Raw genomic sequence first — 26,001 nt, 5'->3', positions numbered from 1 at the left:
TTGAATAGTGTTGGATCCTGTATTTTACATTATAGCCATTAGATATATATGATTAAATATTATCTGATGTTGGTTGTGTGAGGTGTCTGCATTTGTGCACTGGAGCATCATTATGATATTAAACAACTGCTTGCTACTTGCCTGTTTGTGTGTGACAAGAACTGAGTAACATGGTGTGACCTGCATGTTGCAAAACTATAGATAACAGCCCAGCAGATGCTTTGTCCTTGTGTTTGTATGTAACAATATTGAGCACATGGTGTGACTTGCTGTATCTTACAAAGTTGTGATAGGGAGGGGTGGTCATCACGAGGTTTAACTGAGATGGAAAAATACTGAACAACACAATAGCAGGAACTGAGCAACTGTTCTAACTAGGCTGCGATACCAGAACAGTAAGGATCTATACATCGAGGAGGGAGAACTCCAAGAGGCGGGGACCCGCCTGAGCGCCTGCAATAGGCTGGGCAAGTTTAAACCACGCCCAGTCTCTACTGTGATAGGCCAACAGACGTGTTGCAACATTTTCAAAGATTTTAATGATACAGTTCATATAAGGAAAAGAGTCAATTGAAATAAATAAATTAGGTCATAATCTATCGATTTCACATGACTGGGAATACAGACATGCATCTGTTGGTCAAGGATACTGTACCTATAAAAAAAAAAGTAGGGACATGAATCATGAATCAGAAAACAAGTCAGTATCTGGTTTGACCATCATTTGCTCTACACATCTCATTCAGATAGAGTTGGTCAGGCTGTTGATTGTGGCCTGTGGAATGTTGTCCCACTCCTCTTCAATGGCTGTGCGAAGTTGTTGGATATTGGCGTTAAGTGAAACATGCTGTCTTACAGGTTGATCCTGTTAAAGTGTGGGATCCTGTTACGATGCTTGCTTCAGCTCCTCTAGTGAGACGGCTGACTGAAGGGGAGCATAGAGTATTTGTACGAGCTGTTTCGTTGTCGTCTGGCAAGACGATCGGAGGAGCGTGAGTGGTCTGCCACCACGTTATCACTCCCCGGAGTGAACTTCAGCTGATGGTCATACTGTCTGAGGCAGTAGGCCCATCTGTTGAACCTGAAGTGGCTTGTGGCCAGTTCCGTATGCCGACAGTAGCGTAGTGAGGGACTGGTGGGTGGGTCGAAATGTGAACAGCCGGCCATATAAGTAGAGGTAGAGGTGCATTTCGTACGCCCAGACACAGACCAGTGCTTCTCGTTCACCCACAGAGTGCCGTTGTTTAGTGGGGCTCGGGGTTCTTGAGGTGAAGGTGACAGGCCTCTCAATGCCACTCTGCAGCTGTGAGAGGAGAGGACAGCTCCTAGTGTTCCATCTGAGGTGTCACAGGTGACAATGGTGAGGCAGATGGGGTCAAAGTGAGCAAATTGAGGTCATATCTCATCTCACATGCAGATAGACTAAAACATAAACAGATATAGCCAGTTTTTCAGAATGTGCCTTGGTTCCTCGCAGGTTAAATTTTAGTTACTTGTACTTGCCAAAGCCTTTAATATGATGTGTAACATGATAATAAAATAAAACAGTTTTACTATTATAATCAACATTTACAAAACAGTATCCTTCCTAACCCCATCCTTCATTTAATTCTGATACTTGCTCTTATTTGGGTATCATGAAAAAGGGTAATATTCACAAGCTTTAGTTTCACATTTGATAAAATAACGTAACAGTGAATAATACTTGAGGAGTGGGTTATAAAGGTAGAATATAAAAACATTTGAGGTACTGATAGCTTGGCACCACATACAGTCAACATTTTGATTTAAGCATTTAGAATGTTTAACATCAGCATTTTTCAAGAAAACTGCTTCTAGTTGAAGAGAAAATAATACAATATAATCAAAACAACATGGCTGTCATTGTTGTACAACTATTTTATGGAAGAAGCACCCTGCCTGATTGGTACATGATTGTTTCATCCATCTCCATTGGCCCTTGGCTCATGAGTGGTGGGATGCCATTGGTTGAAAGGTCTGAGCCCGTGTCCATGACGGGCACCATATTTGGCACGACCATGCCCATCTCTCTGGAAGGGGGTACTGCCAGCACCCCAAACTCCACCTCAAAGCTCCCCTTCGCCTCTCCATTCTCACGGCGTATCAGCATCTCATATTCCCCGAACCGTATCAGGGCCTTACCAGGCAGCTCTGCCCTCTCCAGGAACCCCAGCTCAAACCCATTGACAGTCACACGTCCCTTCTGGCTGAGGTTCTGTACAGAAAATAGCATGTCCGGGCTGTTGGAGGTGCGGTAGGCCTGCAAGGACAGCTGCTTGCGGGAGACACGGGGGTCGGCCAGCACGAAGGTGCAGGCCTGGGCATCCCGGCCCAGCCTCACTGGGTCCTCGGCCTGGAGCTTGTGTCTGGTTTCCAAAGGCAACATGCGGTACAGAGCCCTGGAAGCCTGCTGGGGGTGGTAGAGCTGGATCTGGAGGCATGTCATCAGCTCCTCTGTTTCCACAGTGTGAGACACCTCCATGATGGATCTTATGATGGCTGATGCAATTGAAGGGATGTTGTCTTTCACTTTCTGGTTAACTTGGTCTAAGAGAAAAACAGAGAGGAATATTCAAATGGATTACTTTTTGTTATTCTGGCACTAAATAAGTCTCATTACTAGACAAAGAATAACAGCTCAGATAGAGGATGTCAGAGGGTGATGGAATGAAAAACACTTAATTCTATTGCTCTAATCCATAGGAAGAATATTCAGGGTATTTCCATAAAGCAGTACAAAATCTCAAGGTGCTTTGTTATTTGTTCTAACATTTTTAGTTCTTAGAATTGCATCATCATTCCACACCCTCAGCCTGTCAGCATTTCCTCTAAAAAGTTCACTGGCTTAAAGTAATTCCACTGTGATACGAATGTAGCCTTTTTCAAGTATACGCAGGGAAACGGCTAAGGATAGACTGCTTTTTCACAAAGGTCATTCTATATTGTCATCAGAGAAAGGTGAATAACATGTTAGATATATAATCTGTAAATATCTTCCACACTTCTTTTTCTTAAGCACCAATGACAATACTAGGTTTGTCTGACATTTTAATGACAATCACATATGACATTCGTTCAAACAAAACCATTCTGAATGTTCACTTCCAAATTTGCTATATTTTACCTGTAAAATTGGGTAGGCTGTAGGATTATTTATTTTGCTTGTAGCGTCTCGAAAGATCGGGCTACATTATACAGTAGGCTGTCTCTGACGGTTGACTTGCTTTGTTTACTTGAACCAGTACAATTGTTGCCTATTGGCGCACAAAGTGTTGCGTCAACTATAACGGGTATCGGAGGATACTGCCGGGACCAAAAAAAACAGGAAGGGGGTGATCCTTACGTCAGCCAGAACCAGCAGCACCATCAGTGGCAGTGAACTGCTGCTAGTCATAATCCGGTTATAGCTCGATGTTTAGGGAACGTCTGATTACGCTTTCACCTTGGCAGGTTCTATACAACTTCCTTACGATTTTCAGTAACAGGCAGGCTCATATGGCTATTTTATGACCGTGTGAGTACAGTCGACAAAGGAGCAGTATCAGTTAAACCAACTAGCTTCTTATCTGTGATGAAATTGCATGTCAACTTAACTTTTTGGGGAAAGGGGGGCTATTGTCAATCATCGACTGCCATCTGTAATAAGCATGCCAAAACATCGAATCTTGGTTGCCTGCGACACATAGCTCTACAGATCATGGTGATAATAAAGTGAAGAGTGTCTATAGTGCTTTTGCGGTACAGTCGATAGCGCGCCGGTCCTCGGGCTCGAAGGTCGAGGGTTCGAGACCTGCTTCCTGCTGTTTCATTACAATACGTATACCAAGCAAGCTAATATCATAAGTCATACCATTCGAAGTAGTTGGTACGAATCATAGTATAATGGTATAAGGCTAATAAATAACCTCGACTTGCCTAAGCAGTTTCAAGCTATTCACTGTTTGCTCATGTGACTGATGGTCCGTATTACGTGCCTACTCTTGGCGTTAGTAACGCTGTAACAACTTAATGTCATTGGTCAATTCACAGGCTAATCAAAGAACAATAGTTGTCTAACCAATCAGCTAGCATAACGCATCTCAGCAGGCTAGGGGGTTTCCCGCTCTTAGAGCGCGGTGAAGACATTTTTATACGAAAGTGAAGTAACCAACGTTAACCGATTGATGTAAGTGTAATATTCAATATTTCTGGTCGATAACATCTTTAAAAAAACTTCTGTACTAAAACATCTGAAATTGACTCGAGGTTTATCCATATGGAATTTCTACCCGTACTGAAGAATGTTATCAGTGTTTTTGCAGTAACAAGCTTTTGGAGTGCCTCTTCACGGACGTATAACGTTACAGGCGTGTTGTAGAGGTGGCGAATAACTAGCTAGCGCATTTGCCAAGTTAGCTACTTTAAAAAAAACAAGTTTTATTTCACCATTATTTAACCAGGTTGGCAAGTTGAGAACAAGTTCTCATTTACAATTGCGACCTGGCCAAGATAAAGCAAAGCAGTTCGACACATACAACAACACAAAGTTACACATGGAGTAAAACAGACATACAGTCAATAATACAGTAGAAAAAATAAGTCTATATACAATGTGAGCAAATGAGGTGAGACCAAATCAAATTGATTTATATAGCCCTTCGTACATCAGCTGATATCTCAAAGTGCTGTACAGAAACCCAGCCTAAAACCCCAAACAGCAAGCAATGCAGGTGTAGAAGCACGGTGGCTAGGAAAAACTCCCATGAAAGGCCAAAACCTAGGAAGAAACCAAGCGAGGAACCAGGCTATGTGGGGTGGTCAGTCCTCTTCTGGCTGTGCCGGGTGGAGATTATAACAGAACATGGCCAAGATGTTCAAATGTTCATAAATGACCAGCATGGTCGAATAATAATAATAAGGCAGAACAGTTGAAACTGGAGCAGCAGCATGGCCAGGTGGACTGGGGACAGCAAGGAGTCATCATGTCAGGTAGTCCTGGGGCATGGTCCTAGGGCTCAGGTCCTCCGAGAGAGAGAAAGAAGGAGAGAATTAGAGAACGCACACTTAGATTCACACAGGACACCGAATAGGACAGGAGAAGTACTCCAGATATAACAAACTGACCCTAGCCCCCCGACACAAACTACTGCAGCATAAATACTGGAGGCTGAGACAGGAGGGGTCAGGAGACACTGTGGCCCCATCCGAGGACACCCCCGGACAGGGCCAAACAGAAAGGATATAACCCCACCCATTTTGCCAAAGCACAGCCCCCACACCACTAGAGGGATATCTTCAACCACCAACTTACCATCCTGAGACAAGGCTGAGTATAGCCCACAAAGATCTCCGCCGCGGCACAACCCAAGGGGGGCGCCAACCCAGACAGGATGACCACAACGGTGAATCAACCCACTCAGGTGACGCACCCCTTCCAGGGACGGCATGAGAGAGCCCCAGTAAGCCAGTGACTCAGCCCCTGTAATAGGGTTAGAGGCAGAGAATCCCAGTGGAAAGAGGGGAACCGGCCAGGCAGAGACAGCAAGGGCGGTCGTTGCTCCAGAGCCTTTCCGTTCACCTTCCCACTCCTGGGCCAGACTACACTCAATCATATGACCCACTGAAGAGATGAGTCTTCAGTAAAGATTTAAAGTTTGCGTCTCTGACATGGGTAGGCAGACCGTTCCATAAAAATGGAGCTCTATAGGAGAAAGCCCTCCCTGAGATAAGGGGAGTAAAGGCAAAAAAAGGCCACGGTTCAAAGGAAATACAATATAGCAAGTAAAACACTGGAATGGTAGATTTGCAGTGGAAGAATGTGCAAAGTAGAGATAGAAATAATGGGGTGCAAAGGAGCAAAATAAATAAATACAGTAGGGGGAGAGGTTGTTGTTTGGGCTAAATTATAGATGGGCTATGTACAGGTGCAGTAATCTGAGCTGCTCTGACAGCTGGTGCTTAAAGCTAGTGAGGGAGATACATTTCAGATATTTTTGTAGTTCGTTCCAGTCATTGGCAGGAGAGAACTGGAAGGAAGAATTGGTTTTGGGGGTGACCAGAGAGATATACCTGCTGGAGCGCGTGCTACAGGTGGGTGCTGCTATGGTGACCAGTGAGCTGAGATAAGGGGGGACTTTACCTAGGAGGGTCTTGTAGATGACCTGGAGCCAGTGGGTTTGGCGACGAGTATGAAGCGAGGGCCAGCCAACGAGAGCGTACAGGTCGCAGTGGTGGGTAGTATATGGGGTTTTGGTGACAAAACGGATGGCACTGTGATAGGCTGCATCCAATTAATTGAGTAGGGTATTGGAGGCTATTTTGTAAATGACATCACCGAAGTCGAGGACCGGTAGGATGGTCAGTTTTACAAGGGTATGTTTGGCATCATGAGTGAAGGATGCTTTGTTGCGAAATAGGAAGCCAATTCTAGATTTAACTTTGGATTGGAGATGTTTGATTTGAGTCTGGAAGGAGAGTTTACAGTCTAACCAGACACCTAGGTATTTGTAATTGTCCACATATTCTAAGTCAGAATCGTCCAGAGTAGTGATGTTGGACATGCGTGCAGTTGCAGGCAGCGATCGGTTGAAGAGCATGCATTCAGTTTTATTTGTATTTAAGAGCAATTGGAGGCCACGGAAGGAGAGTTGTGTGGCATTGAAGCTCGTCTGGAGGGTTGTTAACACAGTGTCCAAAGAAGGGCCAGAAGTATACAGAATGGTGTCGTCTGCGTAGAGGTGGATCAGAGACTCACCAGCAGCAAGAGCGACATCATTGATGTATACAGAGAAGAGAGTCGGTCCAAGAATTGAACACTGTGGCACCCCCATGGAGACTGCCAGAGGCCCGGACAACAGACCCTCCGATTTGACACACTGAACTCTATCAGAGAAGTAGTTGGTGAACCAGGTGAGGCAATCATTTGAGAAACCAAGGCTGTCGAGTCTGCCGATGAGGATGTGGTGATTGACAGAGTCGAAAGCCTTGCCCAGGTCAATGAATACAGCTGCACAGTATTGTTTCTTATCGATGGCGGTTAAGATATTGTTTAAGACCTTGAGCGTGGCTGAGGTGCACCCATGACCAGCTCTGAAACCAGATTGCATAGCGGAGAAGGTATGGTAGGATTCGAAATGGTCAGTAATCTGTTTGTTGACTTGTCTTTCGAAGACCTTAAAGGCAGGGCAGGATAGATATAGGTCTGTAGCAGTTTGGGTCAAGAGTGTCCCCCCCTTTGAAGAGGGGGATGACCGCAGCTGCTTTCCAATCTTTGGGAATCTCAGACGACACGAAAGAGAGGTTGAACAGGCTAGTAATAGGAGTTGCAACAAATTCGGCAGATCATTTTAGAAAGAAAGGGTCCAGATTGTCTAGCCCGGCTGATTTGTAGGGGTCCAGATCATGCAGCTCTTTCAGAACATCAGCTGACTGGATTCGGGAGAAGGAGAAATGGGGAAGGCTTGGGCGAGTTGCTGTGGGGGGTGCAGTGCTGTTGACCGGGGTATGGGTAGCCAGGTGGAAAGCATGGCCAGCTGTAGAAAAATGCTTATTGAAATTCTCAATTATAGTGGATTTATTGGTGGTGACAGTGTTACCTGTCCTCAGTGCAGTGGGCAGCTGGGAGGAGGTGTTCTTATTCTCCATGGACTTTACAGTGTCCCAGAACTTTTTTGAGTTTGTGTTGCAGGAAGCAAATTTCTGCTTGAAAAAGCTAGCCTTGGCTTTTCTAATTGCCTGTGTATATTGGTGTCTTGCCTCCCTGAAAAGTTGCATATCACGGGGGCTGTTCGATGCTAATGCAGAACGCCATAGGATGTTTTTGTGTTGGTTAAGGGCAGTCCGGTCTGGAGAGAACCAAGGGCTATATCTGTTCCTAGTTCTAAATATCTTGATTGGGTCATGCTTATTTAAGATGGTGGGGAAGGCATTTAAAAGAAATAACCAGGCATCCTCTACTGACGGGATGAGATCAATATCCTTCCAGGTAACCGGGCCAGGTCGATTAGAAAGGCCTGCTCGCTGAAGTGTTTTAGGGAGCGTTTGACAGTGATGAATGGAGGTTGTTTGACCGCTGACTCATTACGGACGCAATGAGGCAGTGATCGCTGAGAACTTAGTTGAAAACAGCAGAGGTGTATTTAGAGGGCAAGTTGGTTAGGATGATATCTATGAGGGTGCCCGTGTTTACGGCTTTGGGGTGGTACCTGGTTGGTTCATTGATAATTCGTGTGAGATTTGAGGGCATCAAGCTTAGATTGTATGATGGCTGAGGTGTTAAGCATGTTCCAGTTTAGGTCGCCTAGCAGCACAAGCTCTGAAGATAGATGGGGGGCAATCAGTTCACATATGGTGTCCAGAGCACAACTGGGGGCAGAGGGTGGTCTATAGCAGGCGGCAATGGTGCGAGACTTGTTTTTAGAGAGGTGGATTTTTAAAAGTAGACGTTCAAATTGTTTGGGTACAGACCTGGATAGTAGAACAGCCTGCAGAGTTCTATCTTTGCAGTAGATTGCAACACCGCCCCCTTTGGCCGTTTTATCTTGTCTGAAAATGTTGTGGTTAGGGATGGAGATTTCAGAATTTTTGGTGGTCTTCCTAAGCCAGGATTCAGACACAGCTAGAACATCCGGGTTGGCAGAGTGTGCTAAAGCAGTGAATAAAACAAATTTAGGATGCTTCGAATGTTAACATGCATGAAACCAAGGCTATTATGGTTACAGAAGTCATCAAAAGAGAGCGCCTGGGGAATAGGAGTGGAGCTAGGCACTGCAGGGCCTCGATTCACCTCTACATCACCAGAGGAACAGAGGAGGACTAGGATAAGGGTACGGCTAAAAGCTATGAGAATTGGTCGTCTAGAACGTCTGGAACAGAGTTTCTGGGGGCGATAAAATAGCTTCAAGGTATAATGTACAGACAAAGGTATGGTAGGATGTGAATACAGTGGAGTTAAACCAAGGTATTGAGTGATGATGAGAGAGATATTGTCTCTAAAAACATTATTGAAACCAGGTGATGTCATCGCATGTGTGGGTGGTGGAACTGAATGGTTGGATGAGGTATAATGAGCAGGGCTAGAGGCTCTACAGTGAAATAAGCCAATAAACACTAACCAGAACAGCAATGGACAAGGCATATTGACATAAAGGAGTGGCATGCTTAGTCGAGTGATCATAAGGGTCCAGTGAGTAGTGAGGTTGGTTGGGGTAACGGATATTTAGACATCTTGCAGGGCCATCGGTAGCAAGCTAGCATAGGATGGAGGTCTGTTTTTAGCCACCTGGTGCGTTTCCATCAGTAGATGGAAGTGGGGTTCCCTTATGGTAGAGGGGATCAATCCAATTGGCAAAATAGATATACAGTGCCTTGCGAAAGTATTCTTCCCCCTTGAACTTTGCGACCTTTTGCCACATTTCAGGCTTCAAACATAAAGATATAAAACTGTATTTTTTTGTGAAGAATCAACAACAAGTGGGACACAATCATGAAGTGGAACGACATTTATTGGATATTTCAAACTTTTTTAACAAATCAAAAACTGAAAAATTGGGCGTGCAAAATTATTAATTATAAATGTTATTATAAATGTCGTTCCACTTCATGATTGTGTCCCACTTGTTGTTGATTCTTCACAAAACAATACAGTTTTATATCTTTATGTTTGAAGCCTGAAATGTGGCAAAAGGTTGCAAAGTTGAAGAGGGCCGAATACTTTCGCAAGGCACTGTAGTTATAGTTACCCAAGAAAAATTGTCTGATAGACCTATTCAGATAGCAGCCAATAAAACAGCTAATGATTAGCGGGCTACAGATGGGCGTTCAGGTAACTTTGCGACGGAGGGGCCAGTTGGATAACTCCCTCGGGCAGAAAATGTCAGTAGTCCAGTCGTGAAGGCCCGGTGGGGCTCCGCATCCGCAATAAAACGGGTCCGGATAGGTGATTGTAGCCCAGGAGTGGCTGATGGAAATCTTCAGCTGGCTAGCTCCGGAATAATTGATGTTTGCTACGGGATTGACGTAAGCCAAAAGTCACTTGATGCGCTCCTTAGACGGGCTTCATGCCTTCACTAAACCTTCAGATTAACTGTGAAATGCTTGAACTGGGAGAAAAAGCATGTGTAAGAGAGCTCTGCGAAAAATCGTAATTCTTAATCCTCTCGTTGGCACTGCTGGTTTGTAGGCAATGATTGAGCTAAACATAAATCATGCATTGGTAAAAGTGAGGAACTGATGTAGAGTATTCATTTGACCATTTAGATTGAAGTGTCTCACAAGTTGCTGCTGATGAGAATGGAACGGTGAATGTAGATTGTTTATAAATTAAACACGTGTTCGCGCCGGTTGACTTGTGTGTGTGTGTGTGTGGTTCGCCCTCTTTCCAGGTGTATTTATTTCAACAAGATCTGCGTCCTCGTTACAGCCATCACATTCATCTGTGGCTGAGCGCGTTTCATTCTCAGGAGCAATTGTAACGTTTGACTTCTCGTCATCGAAAACATTTTTATTACACTTGTATTGTTTTGGCCTTTTTTGGTTTGTATTATTTTAGTATTGTGCTTTAGTTACCTTTTTAGTCTCTGGCTCCCAGAAGCCTTTGAGCCGTGCATATTTATTTTACGTTCCAATATTTAGTCTTGATATACTGTAATGTGTCGTTATACAAACTTTTTCTGATAAGTCACACTTCTTAAATTTGATGAATGGAAGCATCAACACGTTAGGATGTTACAAGTAGGATGTTACTATTAGCAAATAATCGTGACTGTATATCGACTTAAATACGAACCATCTTGTGTTTCCTTGTTCAATTTGAAGTTATGCGACAATGTACAACGGCATAATAAAACCATAATAAAACCACTACGATGGACTACAACTATTGACTAGTTGGTTAATTTGTAAATTATCAAATATTTGCCTATGGTAGCTCATTACCCCAATGTGGATAACGTTGTTTTTTTTGTCATCAGAGGACAAACTGAATTGTATAATAATTTAAACAATTAGCATCTTATCGCAGATTCTTATCACAATCAGTGGTCCGATGGCAGATGATCAGTTGCTTCTCATTACATTTTAATCATTGAATTGTGATCATGTGAAGGGGGTTATGTGCCTGATGATAAATGAAGAATCGTCCTCTACCAATGTGAAATAACGTCATCACTTATGTCTCCCCTGAACTTCAAGCGCTCAATCACAATTTAACTATTGAAATCAACCCCCTCACTGCCCATCAATTTATTTAGGTGTCATGGGTTGGATTGTCATTGTCATGTCCCCAGTTCTCAACATATTACACTTGGCATGATGGTGTTATGATCACCCTCGCTCTTGGAGCATCTCTGGAGAGATGTTCTTGGCAAAGCCTGCAGTAACTTAACCAGGTAAAAGATGTGAATCGAGATCAGTTGTATGAAACTAAGAGTTAAGCGTGATGAATTTAGGTACACATGAGTCAAGGTCTTTCCCAATTTAGTACAGGAGAATGGCAAATGACCTCTGTTTGCTTGATTTAGGCCTGGCATGAACAGGTAAGGTTTTGTTTTTTTGGACTTCCTTTCCAAAACTAAAAAGCAATATGGCTGCGTTTAGACGGGCATTCCAAGTGTCATATATTTTCCCCACTAATTCTTATTGTGACCAATCACATCAGTTCTTTTCACATCAGATCATTTTCAGAGCTGAGCTGATTGGTCAAAAGGCCAAATTTAGTGAAAAGAATATCAGATATGGGCTGCGTGCATAAATGCAACCATTGTCAACCAAATGTCTAAAGGGTCAATCTGGGATTCATCAACATTTTGGGACTTATGTTAATGATGTAAAGGCCTAGCCATTGATTCTTGAAGAATACAACTTAAATGCCTCATGACCTTCAACTGCCCTACACAGATATGTTCATCAGAGCCCCAAATATAAGCTTGTCTTACTCAATTCTTTGTAAACAAACTGCAGCTTCAAAACTGAAATTCTTAGCTCATATATGGTCGGTCCTTGTATCAATCGCTCCGTCTATGAATTTGAGTGGTTAACCTACATTTCTTAAGCCTCATCACCACTTGTTTGGTTAACAGCTGCACTTTAAACATACAGTGCATTCGGAAAGTATTCTGACCCCTTGACTTTTCACATTGTTACATTGTAGCCATTATTCTAATGGATAAAATATATATGTTCTATCAATCTACACACAATACCCCATAATGACCAAGCGAAAACAGTTTTTTGGAAAGTTTTACAAATGTATAAAAAAGAGGAATACCTTATTTACATAAGTATTCAGACCCTTTGCTATGAGACTCACAATTGAGATCAGGTGCATCCTGTTTCCATTTATCATCCTTGATGTTTCTCCAACTTGATATTAGTCTACTTTTGGCCAATTCAATTGATTGGACAGGATTTGGAACGGCACACACCCGTCTATAAGGTCCCACATCTGACAGTGCATGTCAGAGCAAAAACCAAGCCATGAGGTTGAAGAAATTGTCTGTAGAAAGCCGAGAAAGAAGAAGAGTACCAAACAATTTCTGCGACATTGAAGGTCCCCAAGATCACAGTGGCCTCCATTCTTAAATGGAAGAAGTTTGGAACCACCAATATTTCCTAGAGCTGGCTTCCTGGCCAAACTGAGCAATCGGAGGAGAAGGCCTTGGTCAGGGAGGAGACCAAGAACCCGATGGGCACTCTGACAGAGCTCCAGAGTTCCTCTGTGGAGATGGTTGTCCTTCTGGAAGGTTCTCCCATCTCTGCAGCCTTTGTGGTAGAGTGGCCAGACGGAAGCCACTCTTCAGTAAAAGGCACCTAACATCCCGCTTGGAGTTTACCAAAAGGCACCTAAAGGACTGACCATGAGAAACAAGCTTCTCTGGTCTGATGAAACCAATAATTAATTATTTAGCCTGAATGCCAAGCGTCACGTTTGAAGGAAACCTGTCACCATCCCTACAGTGAAGCAAGGTTGTGGCAGCATCATGCTTTGGGGATGTTTTTCAGTGGCAGGGACTGGGAGACTAGTCAGGATCGAAGGAAAACGAACAAAGCAAAGTACAGAGATCCTTGATAAAAACGTGCTCAGGACCTTAGACTGGGGTGAAGGTACACATTCCAACAGGACAACGACCCTAAGCGCACAGCCAATACAACACAGGAGTGGCTTTGGGACAAGTCTCTGAATGCCTTTTAATCCGATCGAACATCTATTGAGAGACCTAAAAATAGCTGTGCAGTGACGCTCCCCATCCAACCTTACAGAGCTTGAGAGGATCTGCAGAGAAGAATGGGAGAAACTCCCCAAATACAGGTGTGCCAAGCTTGTTGCGTCATACCCAAGAAGACTCGAGGCTGTAATCGCTTCCAAAGGTGCATCAACAAAGTACTAAGTAAAGGGTCTAAATACTTATGTTAATGTGATATCTGTTTTATTTGTAATACATTTGCAAAAATGTCTAAACCTGTATTTGCTTTGTCATTATGAGATTTTGTGTGTAGATTGAGGGGCGAAAACTTAATCAATTTTAGAATAAGGCTGTAATGTAACAAAATGTGGAAAAAGTCAAGGGGTCTGAACTCTTTCCGAATGCTCTGTAAACATGATGTTGGTTGTGGAAATGTTTTACGTCGTTGTGAAGGATTCAGATTTGTTTAAAATATATACTGAACAAAAATATAAACGCAACATGCTATAATTTCATCGATTTTACTGAGTTTAACAGTTTATATAAGGGAATCATTCAAATTAAATTAATTAGGCCCTAATCTATGAACCTAACATAACTGGAAATACAGATATGCATCTGTTGTTCACTGATACCTCAAAAAAGAGGTAGGGGTGTGGATCAGAAAACCAGTCAGTATCTGGTGTGACCATTTGCCTCATGCAGTGTGACACATCCCCCTTCGCATAGAGTTGATCAGGCTATTGTTTGTGGCCTGTGAAATGTCTTCCCACTCCTATTCAATGGCTGTGCGAAGTTGCTGGATATTGGCGGGAACTGGAACACGCTGTCGTACACGTGATTTCAGAGCATCCCAAACATGCTCAAATCATTGACATGTCTGAGTATGCAGGCCATGAAAGAACTGGGAAATTTTCAGCATCCAGGAATTGTGTACAGATCTTTGCGACATGGAGGCGTGAATTATAATGCTGAAACATGAGGTGATGACTGGATGAATGGCATGACAATGGGCTTCAGGGGCTCGGCACGGTTTCTCTCTGCATTCAAATTGCCATAGATAAAAGGCAGTTGTGTTCGTTGTCCCTGGCTTATGCCTGCCCATACCATAACCCCACCGCAACCATGGGGCACACTGTTCACAACGTTGACATCAGCAAACAGCTAGCCCACAAAATGCCATACACAAGGTCTGCGGTTGTGAGGCCGGTTGGACATACTGCCAAATTCTCTAAAATGACGGAGGCGGCTTATTGTAGAGAAATTAACATTCAGTTCTCTGGCAACAGTTCCAGTTGACATTCCTGCAGTCAGTATGCCAGTTGCGCAGTCCCCCAACTAGAGACGTCTGTGGCATTGTTTTGTGTAACAAATCTGCACATTTTAGAGTGATCTTTTATTTTCCCCAGCACAAGATGTACCTGTGTAATGATCATGCTGTTTCATCAGCTCCTTGATATGCCACAGCTGTCAGGTGCATGGATTATATTGGCAAATGAGAAATTATCACTAACAGGGATGTAAAGAAATTTGTGCCCAAAATTGGAGAAATAAGCTTTTTGTGTGTGTGTGTGTGTGTGTATGGGAAATGTCTTGGTCTTTTGTGTCAGCTCTTGAAATGTGTGACCAACACTTCACATGTTGTTTATATTTTTGTTCAGTGTAATTCCATCCATAAGCAAGCATGGACAAAGTCTTAAAGTCAGCAGGTACATATTGATTTAGGGGATGTATTCATTAGTGTACACCAAAGTGAAACATTTAGCAACGAAAACAAGCGTTTCTAATTGTACAAGTTAATGCTGAGTCCCCCTCTGTTTCGGCCCGTTTGGTTCCTAGTGAATGCATCCCTTTGTTTGAAGTTCAAGGCCCCTGGTAATTTAGAAAATTTGAATTTATTAAGCATTCATATGTATTTTAACCTATGCTGTAAAATAGTTGTATTGGTCTGTACAGCTGTATACACCCCCCTAATAAAATATTTTAAAAACCACGATCTTGTTTGAACACTCAGGGTTACTAGTGCCCTTTCCAAATGAGGGTACTGTACATAATGTTGGAAGGCTGGCCACACGAGACTACAGATGTTTTTACAGATCATGTATAATTTCCGTTGGGGGGTAGCCTACAGATAATCTATCGTTTTCTATGAACCCAAATATCCATCTGAGATCCTTTTGGTTTGGCTGTGGTGTGTTCCCTTAATGGAAGCCTACTGCCCTCTGCTGGATAGATGATATACACGCCGATCAAAGAAGTCAAAACATAGCTGTATGTGCTTCTCAAAATCCCCCTGCACCACAATGGTCCCACTCTTAACCAATAAAAGGTCATCTAAAACATCTGTATGTATTTAAAAAGATTGTTACAAGTGTTAGCAGAATGTATTAGATAAAAGACAGAATCTATTAGTGAAGGTGCTGGAGGCCAAAGGGAAAAAGTCTCAGCATACTTCCAGTCAGATGCAAATGTCTTTAAATGTCGCTGAGCTTTCGGTCAGTCGACCCTCACCAGAGCATGTCTCCACAAACAATAGTGGGACATATACAATGCCTTCGGAAAGTATTCAGACTACTTGCCTTATTCTAAAATGGGTTAAATAAAATCATCCTCAGCAATCTGCACACAATACCAAATGACTAAGCAAAAACAGTTTTAGATTTCTCTTCAAATGTATTAAAATAAAAAGACCTTATTTACACAGGTATTCAAACCCTTTGCTATGAGACTCAAAATTGAGCTCAGGTGCATCATGTTTCCATTGATCATCCTTCAGATGTTTCTACAACCTGATTTGAGTCCACTTGTGGTAAATTCAATTGATTGGACATGATTTGGAATGGCACACAACTGTCTATATAAGGTCCCACAGTTGACAGTGCATGTCAGAGCGAAAACCAAGCCATAAGGTCGAAGGAATTGTCCGTAGCGCTCCAAGACAGGATTGTGTCGAGGCACAGATCTGGGGAATAGTACCAAAACATGTATGCAGCGTTGAAGATCCCCAAGAACACAGTGGCCCTCCATAATTCTTAATTGGAATAAGTCTGGAGCCACCAAGACTTCCTATTGCTGGCTGTCCGGCCAAACTGAGCAATCGGGGGAGAAGTGCCTTGGTCAGGGAGGTGACCAAGAACCTGATGGTCACTCTGACAGAGCTCTAGGGTTCTTCTGTGGAGAACCTTTAAGAAGGGCAACCATCTCTGCAGCACTCCACCAATCAGGCCTTTATGGTAGAGTGGCCAGACGGAAGCCACTCCTCAGTAAAAGGCCATGGCCGCCAGCTTGGAGTTTGCCAAAAGGCACCTAAAGACTCTTGACCATGAGAAAAAAGATTCTCTGGTCTGTTGAAACTCTTTGACCTGAATGCCAAGTGTCACGTCTGGAGGAAGCCTGCCACCATCTTAACGGTGAAGCATGGTGATGCTTCACTGTAGATGATGCTCCAGAGCGCTCAGGACCTCTGACTGGGGCAAAGGTTCACCTTCCAACAGGACAACGACCCTAAGCACACAGCCAAGACAACACAGGAGTGGCTTCAGGACAAGTCTCTGAATATCCTTGAGTGGCCCAGCCAGAGCCTGGACTTGAACCCAATCGATCATCTCTGGAGAGACTTGAAAATAGCTGTACAGCAACACTCCCCATCCAACCTTACAGAGCTTGAGAGGATCTGCAGAGAAGAATGGGAGAAACTCCCCAAATACAGGTGTGCCAAGCTTGTTGCGTCATACCCAAGATGACTTGAGGCTGTAATTGCTGCCAGAGGTGCTTCAACAAAGTACTGAGTAAAGGGTCTGAATACTTATGTAAATGTAATATTTTCTGTTTTATTTTGAATAAATTAGCAAAACTTTCTATAAACCTGTTTTTCTTTGTCATTATGGGGTATTGTTGTGTAGATTGATGAGAAAAAAAAACAATTTAATCCATTTTAGAGTAAGGCTGTAACCTAACAAATGTGGAAAAAGTCAAGTGTTCTGAATACCTTCCGGAGGCACTGTAAGGCCACACAGTGAGGCAGAGATAATGACTGCAACACCTGTGGTAATCTAAAGTATCCCAAAGGGTCACTAGATGTCATATAAAATGGAACAATTAAATGTCAAGCAAAGGAAAACACATATAGAACACTATACACAGTGCCTTCAGGAAGTATTCAAACACCTTGGCAATTCCACATTTTGATGTGTTACAGCCTGAATTCAAAATGGATTACCTGGATTTTTTTCGCTCACCCATCTATCTACACACTATAATGACAAAGCAAAAACATATTGTTTTAGAAATGTTAGCAGATGTATTGAAAATGAAATACAAAAATATCTAATATACGTAAGTATTCAAATCGAACTTTGTCACATGCGCAAAATACAACAAGTGTAGACCTTACAGTGAAATGCTTACTTTACAAGCCCTTAACCAACAGTGCCGTTCAAGAAGAGTTCATTTTTCCCCAAAAAATAAAATAAAAAATGATAAAAACGAACACAATAACATAACAGTAACGAGGCTATATACAGGGCGTACCAGTACCGAGTCAGTGTGTGGGGGTACAGGTTAATTGAGGTCATTTGTACATGCAGGTAGGGGTGAAGTGACTTCATAGAAAGTAAAGGGCGAGTAGCAGTGAACAAAACAAATGGAGGGGGAGAATGTAAAGAGTCTGTGGCCATTTGATTAATTGTTCAGCAGTTTTATGGCTTGGGGTTAGAAGCTGTTTAGCAGCCTTTTGGTCCTAGACTTGTATGCGGCACATGTGAAAGTTGGATTAGATTTTTTTTATTCACACCCCTTTGCTATGATACTCCAAATTGAGCTCCGGTGCATCCAATTTCCTTTGATTTGCCCTGAGACGTCGCTATAGCTTGATTGGAGTAAACTTGTGGCCAATTCAATTGTTTGGTCATGATTTAGAAAGAAACACACCTGTCTACATAAGGTCCCACAATTGACAGTGCATGTCATAGGAACTTTGGTTTGGAAAGAGACGTCACCTGTATGGTGAAGTCAGAGATAGACAGACTTGTAAAGTCGGCTAAGGAACAGAAGTTGGGTTTTGGAGAAACGTCTTCAGTGTGTGCTTTGCAAGCCATGCAGCTGGGCAATAGTGGTGAACGGATATACATGGTTATGGACAGCAAGGAAGAAGAGCTGTGTGTTGAGGAAGAATCTGGACCAGTAGGAGTGACATTTTTGGTGAAAGTGTTTTGGGCAGTGAAAATGTGGAGGAGGATGGGTGAGGGATCCTGAGAGGATCACAGTGAGTAGTAGATTTGTGCTGGTATAGAGGGATAGGGTAACGATTGAGTTATGTTTCAGTAAGGTTGGCTTCTTAGCGCTCATAGCAATGGTTTTCAACTGCACCGCAGAAATGGAAAGTAAATCGCAGAAAATAGATGTTGTGGTGGCAGCTTCTGAGAAGTATTTGGGTACATGAGATTTGACTTCAGAAGAGTTAAAGGGTTTGTTGAGTTGTGGTGTCCCATCCTCCCAGGCTGTTGGTATGTATGGGCAGGAGCAGATGGGGTCAAAGTAGTGGTTTGCCTCTACATCAACTCCAACGCGGTGGAAGTGTCGACCTACTGTTCACTGCTCTTGGTGGTCAAATGCAGACTTTTCTACCTCCCGAGGGAGATTTCAGCTGTTATCGTGAATGTTGTGTACATTCCACCTCAGGATAAAAAAATAACAAGCTGGCACAAGGCTATAAACAAGCAAGAAAAACTACACCCAGAGGCTGCTTTTCTGGTTTCCTGCAACTTTAATTATGCGTCACTAAGACACTTGATGCTCAACATCCATCAACACGTCTCCGATGCCACTAGGGGCGATGAAGCTTTTGGGGTGAATGTAGTAATGCAAGTAACAGAGAACTCCTTTTGAAGTTAACACTTTTTTTGTATATCCTGGCGAGGTTTAGAGAGCTCAATTTGGTATGCCTCTTCCACACACAGGGTGGAGTAACCCCTGTCCAGAAAACTTTATCAATAAAGTCCTCTGTCGAATGACACACGTCTGAGCCTATAGAACTGGCTCTTGGGTAAACCTTTAAGGGTACTAAGATGAGTGCTACTTGCTAGGAGAAAAGCGTTTGTCAGTCTCTTTCTGATACAGAGTGGTGATAAGTTCCTCATTCACATGCCCAAGAATGGACACACGTATGGTCGTATTCAATAAAGAACTTCAGGTCAGTGTTCATAATATTAAAAAGGGAAGTTAATTCATGGAGTTTTTGCTCAATGCCAATCCACACATAGAGAATATCATCAACATACCTGAACCATTTGAGGATCTTGGAGAAGGAAGGGTTCCTGGTCTCATCCTCGATAAACTTTGGCTCAAAATAGCCCACATAAATTGGAATAATCAGGGGCAAAGGTGGAGGCCATCACAACTCCACTAACTTGAAGGAAACATTATTTTACAAGGGCAAAGTAGTTGAGCTTGAGAACTAGAGAAGACAATTCACAGATTAATTAACTTAGTCGTGACATTTCACGTTCCTGTTGGTAATATCCCAGTGCATCTAAGGGAAAGGGCGATACCTTGTCAGTTGTACAACTGAATGCATTCAACTGAAATGTGTCTTCCGCATTTAACCCAACCCCTCTGAATCAGAGAGATGCGGGGCTGCCATAATCGACATCCACGTCTAGGCCTTTTTCATAACAGCAATTCTTGTACAGGCTCTGTAGATCAAATGTACCCCGCTATTGTGTAGCAGAATGTATTAGTAAATTATGGTTATAACACATATATATATATAAATACATTTTTACAATGCACTCACATAAATTGTAGAAATGTACGATGTTTAGACACAATACGACGTTGTGGCTGTGTTAACTAGTGACGACCGAAACTCTTGCCTACCACCCAACACTGCTTGTCTAACCAATCAGCTTTGACGAAGCATCTCAGAAGGCGGGATTTATCCGCTTCTTAGAACGCTGGTGTAGCCATTTTTCTTGTGTGACTGTAAAGGCAGATAGCTGATTGAGGTATGAGTCACATTCAATATTTCTTGGTCGATAGAAAAATGTAAATAACTATACGGAAACATTTGAAATCGATAAAGTGTATATTAATGTAAAGCCTACCAGTACTAAATAATATTCTCAGTGTTTTGCAGTAGCAAAATTTGTTTTTAGAGTGCCCCTCTTCTCGGACGGACACGACGACGTGTGAGCTGGGTGGCAAGCTAACGTTAGAGCAATTGCTAAGCTACGTAGCTGCTATCTAACGAGACAATATGTACAATATTTTTCGCCGTTTCCTAGGCATGTCTGATTTCGGTCGCATGAAAGCTGTTTTACCTTGGCATTATCATGTTGAGAAGTAATACGCGGCTTATCTGCGTTTTCGGGTTTTGAAAAAAAGACCGGTTTCTGGACAAAGTGGTTAGCTACCATGCTAGACAGCTAGCCACATAGTGGTGAGGAGGAGGAGTCTACCGTGTCCGGAAGCGAATTCCTCATACATTTTCTATATTCAGGGTTCACTCAAAACAATTTTAAGCTTTGTTTTACTATTAACAGTTAGTTGGTTGAGGTTGTATATCGATTTTTCTCTCTTTAGTAAGTATGCCATCTGATATTCGCTTGTCTTTTTGGCGCCAGTTCCTTATTCAGCGGGGTTGGGTTAAATGCGGAAGATACATTTCAGTTGAATACATTGTTGGACAACTGACTAGGTATTTCTCGTTCCCTATCAGGGCATTACAACTAGGTTTAGGATATCCTGAATTGGCGCACATGCGCACTAGGCCCGAGCTAGTTTAACCCTTTACCGTCAAAGCTAGCTGAACTGCTTGTTTTTTGTCCACATTGTCAAACTTAATAAATATTGCACCCTCAACTTTTTAAAACGGCTTTACTAGTTATACATTCATATAACTAAGATATTGTATGGAAAGAAACTTAAATGCATTTTGTTGAACAGTCATGACTGGTTTGAGATGTTGTATGATGATAGTGGTGAAGGATATCATTGTCATTGCTACTTAACGCGGATCCAAGTTACGTTTTGAGATCCATTGGCATAGGGTTAGCTGGACTTTTCTGACTGGTCTTGGAACTGTGGCAACGGGCAGCCTCTCCTTGCTTGGCTCGACTAGGATATGTAGTGATTTTGCCAATAGACAGATAAGTACACAGTCATGTACCCTTAACCTTGTTTCAACTATGGTATTTGTTGATTAAGACTTTATTAATATATTGAGTAATCCAGGAATTGGTTATTTGATACGAAGAAACTCAAGGAAATAGATTGCCTTGACGACAATGAAAGGCTAAATTACTAACGCTTTGTCTATTGTTAATGCCCAAAACCAGTCTACTGCACTTTGTAATATGAATTAGTTAGCATCTACAAGTTGGTAGCAAAGACATTTGATGATAATGTGGTTAGCTATATAGTCATATTTGAGATGCATATCCAGTAAGTAATTTAAAATATTTTTAGTAGATGGGGGGGGTTGTTTCATTATTGTTATTTTTTCCCCCCTCTTACCTCAGGCTTTCTACAACACTGCTTCAAGGATGGTCAAGATCTTCATTGGGAATGTCCCTCGGGAGGCAGACAAGGATGAAATCCAGGCACTCTTCTCACAGTACGGTGCCGTCACAGAATGTGCCATCGTCAAGAATTTTGCTTTCGTTCACATGGATGACCGTAAGTCTGCCACCAAAGCCATCCGCAGCCTGCACCTCTACAAGCTGCATGGCACGGCGATAAATGTTGAGGCTAGTCGCGGGAAGAACCAGGGAGCCGTCAAACTCCACGTGACAAACGTGGAGAAAGGCAACGATGATGAGCTCCGCACTTTGTTCGAGGAGTACGGCACAGTCTCTGAATGTGCTATTGTCAAAAACTTTGCGTTTGTGCACATGGACAACTCCGACGAGGCTTTGGATGCCATCAAGGGATTAGACAACGTTGAATTCCAGGGTAAGATTTTTTTTAAAGGCTTATGCTGTTTAAAAGGTTACACATTAAAACCTTTGGCTACTTTCTCTCTCCCACCTAATCATGTTTTTTGGTATTTCTCTCCCTAATAGGGAAACGTATCCATGTTCAGATATCAAAGAGCCGTCCCAGGTATGAGGAGGAAGAAGACTACCCCCCACCTCAAAGGGGGGGATACTGGCCCCCCCGTGGCTACCCCGGGGAGAGGCATGATCCTTCACCCCCTAGCTATCTAAGAGGTCGTCACCCACCCCCTCATCACGGGTACCCTGCCCCCCCTCCACCACCCCCTCCCCCTAGACGAGCCCCGTACCCTGAGCGTGCTTATGAGCGCGAAAGGGAGAGCTATGCCGTGGTGGATTACTATGAGAAATACAGGGCTCGTCCTGCCGCTTACGGCATAATGTCCTATGATGAGAGGCGTGTAGGCTCCTTACCCCCTCCTCCCCCGCCCCCCTCTTCCATGGTCAGGGAGCGTTTCATGGCCTCTGGCCTCGATCCATATGAGCGTCGCCCCCTCCCTCCACCCCCGTCTGCGTACTACACCAGGGACCGCAGTCCCATTCGGAGGGCCCCTCCTCCCCCCATGCCCCCCGCCGGTAACGGTTACTCCTATGAGCGTTCCCGACTCTCCCCCCGTCTCTCGGCCCGCAATGTACAACCTACCACGTACCAGAGACCCCTACGCCGACAGGTTGCCGCCGCCGCCACCGGCCCGCTATTACTAAGCAGCGTACATCGGCGTTTGACTCAAGGTGAGAATAGGCCTGCGCTACAAACATTCTAATGGGAGGTGAAGTAGTACCTGTCCTCTATATGGAGGGTCCAAGGTCACTTGATGCGCTCTTTAGATGGGTATCATGCCTCAGTTCTGAGAGGAATGGTCTGACAGTCGCTCTTCGCTAAACCTTCAGATTAACTGTGAAATGCTTGAACTGGGAGAAAAAGCATGTGTAAGAGAGCTCTGCGGAAAACCGTGATTATTAATCCTCTTGTTGGCACTGCTGGTTTGTAGGCAACGATTGAGCTAAACATAAATCATGTATTGGTAAAAGTGAGGAACTGAGAGTAATAATTTCACCATTTAGATGGAAATATTTCAAGTTGCTGATAATTGAACAATGAATGTAGATCGCTCATAAATGGAAACATGTTCGCTAGTGGTATAACAGGCGCTTGACGTGTGTGTGTGTGTGTGTGGTTTGCTCTCTTTCCAGGTTTAAATATTTCGACAAGATCTGCGTCCTCGTCACCGCCGTCGTCTCCTGATGCACGCAGCGATTTACCCCCGTCTGGTTGAGCGCGTTTCGTTCTCCTGCAACACTCTCAGGAGGAATTGTAATGCATGACCCCTCGTCATCTAAAACACTTTTATTACACTCGTATTGTTTTGGCCTTTTTTGTTTTGTATTTTAGTATTGTGCTTTAGCTACATTTATAGTCTCTGGCTCCCAGAAGCCTTTTTAGTCAGTCGTTTTTTTTAATTTTACGTCCTTGATATACTGTAACGTGTCATGATACAAACTTTTGCTGTTAAATCAAATTTCTGAAATTTGATGAATGGAAGCTGCAGCACGTTATTATGAAAAGGATGTTATTAATATCAAATAATCGTGACTGTATATCGACTTGAATACGAACCATCATGTGTTTCTTTTGAAATTAAACCACCACGTTTGTTCAATCTACGTCTGAAATTATGACAAGTTATGGATTATGAAAAGGTTGCGCTCTGCGACAATGTACAACGGCGTAATAAAACCACTACGACGGACTACAACAATGGACTAATTGGTTAATTTAATTTGACAAATATTTGCTGATTGTAGCTAGTTTTACCAAGGTGGGAAACGTTCTTGTTTGTCATCACAGAGGACATGATTTTAGTAAATAAAATAAACTGAATTGTATAGTCATTTGGATATATATTTTTTTATCCTGTTAAATCATAGTCGTGTCACAGATTCTTATCACTATCAGTGATTCAATGGCGGATGATCAGTTGCTTCACAATATACTTAAACCATTGAATCGTGAACGGGGGATATATGCTTGATTATGATAAATCTAAGAATCGTCCTCTACCAATGTGAAATAACGTTATCGCTTATCTCCCCTCGACTTCAAGTGCTCAATCACAATTGAACTATCTAAATCAACCCCTTCACTGCCCATCAATTTATTTAGGTTTCATGGGTTGGATTGATGGGGCTTTATTGTCATGTCCCCAGTTCTCACCATATTACACTTGGCATGACTGTTCTGAGCACCCTTGCCCTGGAAGACTCTTTGGAGAGATGTTCTTGGCACAGTCTGCAGTGGCCTAACCAGGTAAGATGGGAATCGGGATCAGTTGTGGGTTGTATGAAACTAAGGGTTAAAGATGTGAGAAATTTAGGTACACAGGAGTAGAGGTATTTTCTGAATTTAGTACAGGGAAAAGGCAAACAACCTTTTGATTTATGCTGAGTGTGGACAGGTAATATAGTTATTCCAAACTAAAAAGCAGTATGTCAATCAAATGTCTTAAAGGGGAAATCTGGGTTTCATCAACATTTTGGGACTTAAATTAATTATATATGCCTAACCATTGATTCTTACAGAATATAGCTTTAATGCCTCATGAGCATAGTTAAGCTGTCCTACCCCCAAAAAATGTTTTACAGCCCAAACGTAAGTTTGTAACTCCACTGTTTGTAAAAAAATAAATGTTTAATTGTTAACAAACTATAGCTTCAAAGTCTGGTTAACTATTATTTTGATCTCATAGATCGTTTCAATAGCTCAGTTTATGATTTTCAGTGGTTACATTTCTCCAGCCCATCCCTCAGCTGTTAACCAAACAATTGTAGGGGAATTTGTTATTTGAATCCAAGATTGCCCTTCCAAAATCAGGCAGGGACCAAGTATTTTCAGGCCAGCAGGTTCCTGGTAATGTGTGTGTATTTACATTTTATTTTTTAGTGTGCATATAAGAAAAAACGAAAACGAGCGTTTATTGGACAAGTGCAGGTTAGTAAGTCGCCCGGTTTTGGCCATATTTTGGTTCCTAGTGAATGCGCACCTGCGTTCGATGTTCTAGGCATCTGTTAAATTACAAATGTATAGTTAATTGAGCATTCGTATGTAGTGACACCTATACTGGAAATAGTTATATTGGTTTGTACAGCCTGTCATTCCTACTATCCGGTGCCTTTTGGTCCTCAGAACTTAAAAAAAAGTGTGTGTATATGTATTTTATCAGAAAGCACACGGTTGACTTTCATAAAATATTGGTCAAGCTCGGGCACTAAAATCCCTGTTGTGTGCATGATGCCATACAGTCCATTGCATAATCCTAACGGTGGCAATTTGGAGCATAAATTAGCCATAGCTCTGTGATCTAAGATAACATAATCGTGAACACTTAAAGGATTAACTTATTTATGAAATGTTTTTTAAGATTTTGCAATGTGATTAATTTTCTCTCATTTGGCCGAACAAAGGAAATGTATGACTAGCACAATGGAAAATGCATAAAACCGAGTGTTTATTTATTTACATTTGGCACAATTGCCCCCCCCCCCACACACAAAAAAAACGTCCTGAAAGTGATTGTGGGAAGGGCATGTTTTCTTAATAAAGGAGAATTGCTACATACTAAGGGAGAAAAGTGATATCGGGGCACACATTTTAAATTCAATAGTTTATATTTCTCGTAGAAGTTGAATAACACCTGGGGTGGCATAAACGCCTCAAAATGCGTAGCATTCCCTTTCAAGATCTATATTTTTGTGTTTTTAAGGAATGGACGCCTGACATTAATTCCCCTTCCCGATTGTTTAATCTCCAAATAAAATATTTAAAACCA

General features: G+C 42.6%; 2 protein-coding genes across 5 annotated transcripts; one reads left to right on the top strand and one right to left on the bottom strand.

Annotated features, from left to right (window-relative positions):
- Positions 1 to 520: 520 nt before the first annotated feature.
- On the bottom strand, positions 521 to 20,705 carry tifa (TRAF interacting protein with forkhead associated domain). 4 transcript variants are annotated; one of them, XM_035753260.2, is made up of 2 exons: positions 20,501 to 20,705; positions 521 to 2,568 (listed from the first exon to the last, which is right to left on the bottom strand). In XM_035753260.2, exon 2 carries the CDS (start codon positions 2,501 to 2,503, stop codon positions 1,901 to 1,903), a length of 603 nt encoding a protein of 200 aa, XP_035609153.1. In that variant the 5' UTR covers positions 2,504 to 2,568; positions 20,501 to 20,705; the 3' UTR covers positions 521 to 1,900. The 4 variants fall into 4 exon arrangements, with proteins under 4 accessions (XP_035609153.1, XP_035609152.1, XP_035609150.1 ...); XM_035753259.2 differs by lacking the exon at positions 20,501 to 20,705 and adding an exon at positions 19,975 to 20,054; XM_035753257.2 differs by lacking the exon at positions 20,501 to 20,705 and adding an exon at positions 19,460 to 19,944.
- Positions 20,041 to 26,001, top strand: LOC118368836 (RNA-binding protein 4B-like). Its single transcript, XM_052497258.1, has 4 exons — positions 20,041 to 20,185; positions 21,701 to 22,133; positions 22,244 to 22,906; positions 23,369 to 26,001. Exons 2-4 carry the CDS (start codon positions 21,725 to 21,727, stop codon positions 23,449 to 23,451), a joined length of 1,155 nt encoding a protein of 384 aa, XP_052353218.1. The 5' UTR covers positions 20,041 to 20,185; positions 21,701 to 21,724; the 3' UTR covers positions 23,452 to 26,001.

Source organism: Oncorhynchus keta, chromosome 35 (genome assembly GCF_023373465.1).
Source record: "Oncorhynchus keta strain PuntledgeMale-10-30-2019 chromosome 35, Oket_V2, whole genome shotgun sequence".
Taxonomy (NCBI): domain Eukaryota; kingdom Metazoa; phylum Chordata; class Actinopteri; order Salmoniformes; family Salmonidae; genus Oncorhynchus; species Oncorhynchus keta.
The sequence above is the reverse complement of the archived record's forward strand: the minus strand, read 5'-3'. Positions and strand labels throughout refer to the sequence as shown.